General features: G+C 38.9%; 1 protein-coding gene across 1 annotated transcript; it reads right to left on the reverse strand.

Annotated features, from left to right (window-relative positions):
- Nucleotides 1–111: 111 nt before the first annotated feature.
- Nucleotides 112–7424, reverse strand: LOC309327305 (vomeronasal type-2 receptor 26-like). Its single transcript, XM_081836478.1, has 5 exons — nt 7174–7424; nt 5878–6169; nt 3591–3806; nt 3008–3134; nt 112–2132 (listed from the first exon to the last, which is right to left on the reverse strand). The coding sequence occupies exons 1-5, from the start codon at nt 7389–7391 to the stop codon at nt 1231–1233; spliced, it is 1755 nt and encodes a 584-aa protein (XP_081692604.1). The 5' UTR covers nt 7392–7424; the 3' UTR covers nt 112–1230.
- Nucleotides 7425–8152: the final 728 nt, after the last annotated feature.

Genomic DNA, 8152 nt, shown 5'->3' on the forward strand with positions numbered 1-8152 from the left:
AAGCAGCCAGATTTCTAAGGCTGCAGCAATAGCACCCATTCACCCTGTGACAATAGTTTGTTAAATAAAATAAGTGAATAAAATACATAGGAGGAAAACAGTCAGTAAGGCCATACAAAAATCGTTCTCCCAGTTTTTGCCGGGGTTCTTCCATGAAGTGTATTTCACTGATGATGAATCCAGCGTGATAAGCAACCCCACCAATGATGACATCTCCTGGATGGTGGAATGTGTGAAGAGGAGGCTGTGGATAATAGATATTACATTGAACAATATGTGCCTTGCATGTCATGCACGGAAACAGGACCAGCAGGAAAATGATTAAAATCGCCATCCTCGGTACAAGGGCAAATCTTCCCTCTATATATAAAAACCTATATTTTCTTCTATAGTAGAAGCATTAAACTTTTGCCATTAAAACTGCCTGCATTGAACATTTTGCATTTTCCTGAGAGGTCTGAAGCCTGGAATAACAAAGATCACCACTGTAGGCTTTGGTCTGTTCCCAATCCCTCTCTTTATCTCTGAATTGTACTGGGATATTTAGGATTACCTTCACAGTCTTTGTTCTTTGTTTTCCTAGTGGCAACTGAAACTCCACAGGGGTTTGGTTGAACATAGTAACTAATTACTGTCCTCCTGACTAGGTAATTGTGTAGTTAATTATTACATTAAAGGCAATTTTTAAGCGAAGGATTTGGAGTCCTTTTGGAATTAAGAAACATTTGCAGCACTTTTCTTCTTAGAAAAACAAAACATGTGCCGGTAGCTCATAACCCTTGAGTACCCCCAGAAAAAAAGGAATGGTTGTTTGTTATATTTTAAAGAAAGGTTTTCTCTCACACTTTAGCTACATATTAACATTCTCTGGAAAGTATAGAGGATTTTTTTTAACAACGTGACAAGCATTACACACCACCATCAAAAGTTTGGAGACAACATGACGCAGGACACTTTGAAAGTGAGATTGTTTTCAGCTGACTTCTTAACATTCAAAAAGCATCTTGCCAGGGGTGGGGCGGGCAGCAGTGGCAAAAATTACTGAAAAGCAAAAAAATACAGTACAATGGAGGGATGGGATACAGACACAATCCTTTCCCCTTACAAATCATAATTCAGTTTCCCAAATTAAAATTTCATATTAGAAGAATGTGGAAGTCTGTCGGAAAATCTACATAGAGCAACTATAGAATTAAAAACTAAAAAGTATGATGAAGAGATGCAAATTCTTCAGGACCTATTTCTTATTAGATGTTCCTTGTTGTTCAACTCAGGTCGCAACAAAATAATGTAGCATTTAGGAGCAAAAATGCAAGCCAGAAGACCAGCACCAGAGGCTAAGATAGAAAAGATCTCCACAGCTACCATGTATTTTCCCTTGGTGCTGAGGTAGGTTGGAACAAAAGATACCCAGACACTGCAAAAGACCAGCATACTGAAAGTGATGAATTTTGCTTCATTGAAACTGTCAGGTAACTTCCTGGCAAAGAAGGCCACAGTGAAGCTGACAAGAGCCAGGAAGCCCATGTAGCACAGAACACAGTAAAACATAGTCACAGATCCCTCATTACACTCTAGAACAACTTCCTTAGCCATTGAGTGCATATCAACATCTGGGAATGGGGGTGAGGATCCCAGCCACACAATACAGATGCCTGCTTGAATGAGAAAACAGGAAATAACAACGGAATTGGTCAGTCTCTTTCCCACCCACATCCTGATCCTGGATCCTGGTTTAGTAGCCATGAAAGCCAGAACCACTGTGATGGTTTTTGCCAACACACAAGAAACAGCTACTGAGAAGATGATGCCAAAAGCAGTTTGTCGAAGGAGACAGGTCACCTTGCCACGTCGGCCAATAAACAGCAATGCACAAAGAAAGCAGAGTAGGAGTGAGATGAGGAGAGTATAGGTGAGGTCTCGGTTGTTGGCTTTGACAAGGGCTGTGTTGTGGTGCTTCATAAATGTTCCCAGCACCAGAGTGGTGATCAAAGAAAAGGAAAGAGCAAAGCAAGCTAAGCTGATGCCCAAAGGTTCTTCATAAGACAAGAAGCTTATATCCTTGGGAATACACATGTCCTGGTTCTTGTTTGGATATTCTTCATCTGAACATTTATTACAGTCATTCATGTCTATAAAAGAAAACATGTAGCCTTAGTCTTAGCAACATGCTGAAATTGTTCTTTCCTGACAGATAAGATTCTATGTTCATATGATAGAGCAATGTCAGTGTTTTTGTAGCTCTAAAGCTATGCTGAGCATCTCTTGACACTTCATACCACATTGTGACATTTATTTCAGTTAATACCTGGTCACAATATGATCTAATCTTAGGTCATGACCATAAAATATGTAAGAACCATATATTTGGTAATTGATACATTTTTAGTGGTTCTTGTATTCTGTTTATTTCCCCCTTCTTCCTTCATTAATTAATTTTTGAGCATTTACGGTTCCGGCTATGCCAACAAGTCAATGGTGGTTGTTCTTCGTAGCCTTCTAGGGGTTATGAAAAAGTTCAGGCAGGGGAAAGAGAGGAGATGAGGTGGGGGAGGGAGAAGTAAATTAAATATATATAAATACACAGACAAAAGACATGTAGAAAATAAAATGATGAAAACGATGTGGTCCTGGATGATCACAGAGTGATTTCCTTATTTCACATCCATTGAAGGAAGTGAAATTCTTCGAAGGCTGGGCCCCTTAAGCTACATTACAAAAGTTAAGTGTCCATTTCACAAATGCATGAACCAGAACAGCTAAGTTGGGGGGGGGAGGGGAATCACAAGCTTCAATTTAAAAAAAGCAAAAAAAAAAAAAAACAGGTAATGTGCTTGAAACCTCAATGTGTAGGTGATACTAAACACTACCTTTGAAAGTTTTCTTCTCTGCTAAGATATCACCAGAACTATCCATTATATAGATACACAGAAGGCATCATCATTTTTATTGACAAGATCTGTTTTTAATACCCTGATTCAAGTGATCTCATATATCAGATACTCACCCTCCTGATCTGAGATCTTCCCTTCTGGACATGGGATGCAATCATAGCAGCAAAATGGCTTTCCCTCTTTCACTTTCTTCCTAAAACCTGGTTGGCACCTCGCAGTACATAATGAAAGAGGCTGGGACTAATCCATAAAAGAGAGAGCAGAAAAATAATGTTCAGAATATTGAGATTAGAATCCTTTCCTTTGTGTGAACATTTCATTTGTTACTAAAGTCATACCTCTTTTCAAGAGACTCCATCTCTGAATGGAGTCAGAGGCAGCTCATCCTATTTTACCACCTGAGGCAAAACGGGAATTGCTGCCTCATGGCCCCTCCACCATGTCCTGGCTCTCACATAAATTGATGGGAGCCAGGGTGCTCCTCAACGTGTTGCTGCTCATTTTCCCTCTGGGAGAGGTCAATTGACAAAATTGTTTGCAGGAATAACCCGAGTCTCCCAGAATTCAGTGGGAGCTGGGGTGCACTTCAAAGTGTTGCTGTTCACTTAGCTTCCCTGTACAGGGGCTTGGAAGATGAGTGACAAGCTTGGAAGATGAGTGGCAATGCTACTCAAATGGCTAACAATTGGGACCTACCTGGTTAAACCAGTCATACCATGTAATAGCATTCACATTGATACTGAACACTTGGTTGGCATCTACACTCCCAACTTTCACTCTGTGAAATGATTGGTTTGAAGAAACAATCCAGTTGATTATATCAAATCCAGCCACTAACTCCCCATTTTGGTCAAAAGAAATCTTGTCTCCTCCACTGTTGTTAAAGGACACACTTCTGAGAAAGTGATGGATCTAGTTTGAATAAGGAAAAGGCCAGAATTTAGAAGCGGACACAGCTGGGCTTTTCATAATAAAATTGAATGTTGGGTACAACATTCTGAGTGAGAAAATATTCATGATAAATGTGCTCACTCTTTAGGATTCAGAGATAGATTATACAGTTGCAATGCTCTGTCACTTGAGCCTATTACCTGCCCAAAATGTTGATTCTGATACTTCTGGCCTCCTCTGCCTTCCTTTGCTCTGAATCTAAATGAAGACTTGTCGTGTAAAGCATGGGCGACAGCATAGACAGCATTGTAGATGCTGTAGCTGTGGCCATTCATTCCCATCTCAAAGAATGGTGCTGGAAGGCTCTCCAGTTTCTCTTCCCCAGTGCAAATATCCCCTTCCACATCTTCCACATCTGGATCTGAGAATACACAACTAAATGTCTGTTGCCAGAAGTCCTTGATAAAACCATCTTCTTTTGTATTGGAAGGATTTCGGCTCTCAAGAAATGGTTTGAAATTGGGGACGTAACTAGAATGAATTGTGAAGGACAGGACACCATGGAATATTTCTGTTTCCCAATTCTTTTGGTAACCCAAGGAAGTGAGCTCCATTTCAGCTGTTGATATCCACACTAAGCCCTTTGGTAGGCTTGGTGGATTTCTTGAATAATAGGGAAGCCATCTCAAAAACACCATGGAATTAGATTCACCATAAAACACAACTACATTGGTTGTACTTTTCATTATTACATTGTGTATCCTTGTCCCATCTTCTAGCACTTCATCCAGTTCAGAGCCAGAAGTTAACATAGGGACTCTTATTTTAAAGTCAAAGCAGACACCTCTCAGGTTAAATACTGGCAAAACAGCTTGCAAAAATCTTTCACCATTTTCATTATCCATTACAAGGACCCCAATCCATGTCCACCTGAAATGCAGAAGCAAAGAAAGAATCCCTTTGTACTGAAGGGCTTCATGGGGAACCATCTGGTAGAAAGAAAGTCCTAGGTTTCTATCATTCAACAATGGGACAGAGCCATATGTGAGCTGAAGAGATGAAGAAGGCAATAATAATCAGATATATATTGTATATTGAAGGTTTTAAATCATATCCATGTAGGTTAGAAGCCAGTGTTGTTCCCTTTTCAGATGAAAGCCATATGTCAACAAGATAGGGAATTACATTTTGCTGATTCCCGCTCCCCTCAAGGGAAACCACTGCTCCCTAAACCTGGAACAGTTCTTTGTGGAGTATGGGGGCTAAAGGGGACAAGAGGATTTTAAAAAAAAAAAAATCTCAGCTCATCTGTAAGCTCATTATGCAGCTACACTGGTTTCTTTAGGTGCCTCCCCCATTTCTTTCTCTTTGGAATCATCTGCATTTGTGCCTTCCGTATTTCACCTTTAAGAAACTCCCATCCATCTTGGGCTCTCTTCTCTCTGAGTACTTCTGACCATGAGATCTCACCTAGTAGTTCTTTAAGCTTTTTTGAAATCAGCATTCTTACAATCCAGAGTGCATGTCCAACTACACATAGCTTTCTCTTGCCTCTAACTGTGTTTTTCCTTAATTGGGTCTACCTGGATGTCCACATAAATAGTGAATGCTTATCTCCCTTGAACTCTCCTTGTTGCCTTGATATTAGTTACTTGAGTTCTGAGCACTTGTTTTTCTTTAAATTACATGCAGAGTTCACCTGGCAAGGTGTGGTTCTTCCATACATTGATGGTTTTTATGTAGTCCTATTTGCACTTAATTTTTTCCGCAATGGTGAATGTACAATGAAGAATATTTTCTTCTGCAGTTTAAGCCCTCTTTTAACCTCCTGAATTTAATACAATCGAAACAATAAAACAAAAGAAACAGCAGAACTGACAGCATCATAAAAACTCTATTAGCAACATTGGACTAAACTTCTTGTTTTTCAAGTTTGGCTCTGAGATACATGGAAAAAATAAGTCTGTCTCTTTTTTTGCAAGGCACACATTAATGACTTTGAATCATAGAATATTAAATGCAGTATGTCTGAGAATATATGTGTTAACTCCCCATGTTACACCCACTCACCTACAGACAGAGAGATTCCTACCTGTGGAACCTTATAGTTACTCAAGAGAGTTGCCACGTGAATGGAAATTTGGGCATCCAGTCCTCCAACAACTGCTATTAGATTTTTTTGCTTGTCACATAGGTAGTTAGGGATAAATCTTTCCAATGCTGATAGAAGCAGCATTGTGGCATGATAAGTCCTCCTTGCGTTGTTATAACTGTCATAGATGTGGAAGCCCAGAGTGAGATTGGGTAAGATCAGAGAGTTTTCACTTATCTCCTTTACTGCAAAAGCCAAAGCCAGGATGTGTTGGTAATGCTTAGAGACTACACTGAAATGAAAGTGAGATTCTGTTTCAGAAAGTTATTCCACACTTATAAAAAAAGCAATGTCACGATCTTCTGTACCTACGTTTTTCAAAAAGCAAGTATTACAGCATTTATAAGGTATATATATTTATAAAAAGATAAACAACACCAATGTTCACATTGAAATTTCAACAACGGACAATTAGCATATTTTGGCCAATAGATGCATCATGGTGTACAGTATGCAAAGAGACAGGATAAAAGTACAAAAAAAAAAAAAATTCAATGTGTTAGTGAGCACCATTACTATTTGATTACTCAGAAATTATACATTTTAAATTAGGAGGGTGGTGAGGATAATGATAACTTATCAAGAGTTATCATGGTTTGAAAATATTTTGTTTAATAACCCAAAGAAAGCAGTTTCCAAAATATACCGCCAGGCATTGCATTAGCAAAATTAGCCTATCATATTTGGAAAAATAAGCAGCAAATTTACTAAAAGGAAATTCTAGCAATGATTGTTTATGGGGGAAGCTCAGTAACTTTATTGTAGCTTCTCTTACTGCAGGATATACCCTGGTGATAATTTTAAATATGATGAGTGATATTTTATCTATTGTACATGAATCTGTAAATCTGTTAATGGCTTTTGGAAGCTAAGATAGCAAGTTATTAATGTTATCTTAGTAGAAAGACTGAGGCTAGAACCTACAATATTTTTATTCAGAATTGTAAAAGGAATACTGTTTAAAGATCAGGAGGATATTGCTCTTTATCTAAATGGAATTGGGGTGGGGTTTTTTTTGTTATTCTATGCTTTGTTTATTTTTATGCTTTTATATTATGTGTGTGCAATGACTGTAACTTATTTTATAAAGCTACCTTTTCTCACCAGACCCTCAACCCTTGCCTTAAACACTTTAGCTTTTTCCTACAACTCAACTCAAGACGCCAAGGTTTCAAGGCTGTAGTTATCCCAGTGTCTGAAAAAGACAAGAAAAGCAAACAGTTATTAAGACCTTACGCAATTGGTTCCATCAGCACAGGCAGAGGTTCTTCTGTGAAAGGTATTAAACTGGTGACGATGCCAGCATGATAAGCCACACCACCGATGATGAGGTCTCCTGACTGATGATATGTGTGAAGTGGAGAGTGTGGATAAACCATACTGCACTGAGCAGTGTGAGCCTTGCATACCATGTGAGGAAACAGTGCCAGCAGCAAGAGCACTAAAACTACCATCCTCAATACAATACAAATCTTTCCTCTGCTCGTAAAGTCCCCCCGCTTTTATAGCACAATAACTACAGCTTCTGTGGTTAAAACTTCATGATTTGAACGTTTTATATTTTCCTGATAAGCCTGAAGCGTGAAATATCCAAGATCAGAGCTGTGAACCTCCCCCTGTTCCCAGTCCTTCTCCCCAGCTCTGAATTGTGTTGGGTATATTTATGACATCCTTCACAGTCTTTGCTCTTTGTTTTGGTAATGGCCATGCAAATTCCACAGAGGTTTGGGTGACTATCAGAACTAATTACTGTCCTTTAATTGAGAAGTCAATTGTTAAATTAAATGTAATTGTTGAGTTAAAATTGGACAGTCCCTGTGCAAATGAACAAAGTTGTTTGTCTCATACTCTGGAAAGTTCTTTTTTGACACAGATTTTCTCTTTCAGTTAGGAAAGGAAGGGGCAAAAAAGTTTGAAATGAGAAAGACGACGACACTATTTTCAAAACAACCACCACAACCACAACAATGTTTCCTGTTGGCATTAGCTCAGCCTCTCCTACATTGAAGTCATTATTCTCCCCCTCCTCACAATGGCTATTTTGTATTATATGATGTCCCCAATATGGCCATTTTGTGTTATACCATGTCAGCCATTTTGTGAATGGTGCCCACAGAACTTTAAAAAAAAAAAAATCCAATGTGTCAACTGGCTTCAAAAAGGTGGTGATGGCTGGAAAGGGAAAAGAAAAAATGTGGGATCAGTAACCAGGCCC

The sequence above is a fragment of the Podarcis erhardii genome, assembly GCF_964252035.2.
Source record: "Podarcis erhardii genome assembly, chromosome: 13".
Lineage (NCBI taxonomy): Eukaryota > Metazoa > Chordata > Lepidosauria > Squamata > Lacertidae > Podarcis > Podarcis erhardii.

Coding starts and splice junctions, on each gene's coding strand:
- LOC309327305 (XM_081836478.1), bottom strand. CDS start 7,391: ATGGTAGTTTTAGTGCTCTTGCTGCTGGCACTGTTTCCTCACATGGTA. Junction 6,170..7,173: donor GTGCTGATGGAACCAATTGC/GTAAGGTCTTAA, acceptor CTTTCATTTCAG/TGTAGTCTCTAAGCATTACC. Junction 2,133..3,007: donor GAAGATCTCAGATCAGGAGG/GTGAGTATCTGA, acceptor TTTCTTTTATAG/ACATGAATGACTGTAATAAA.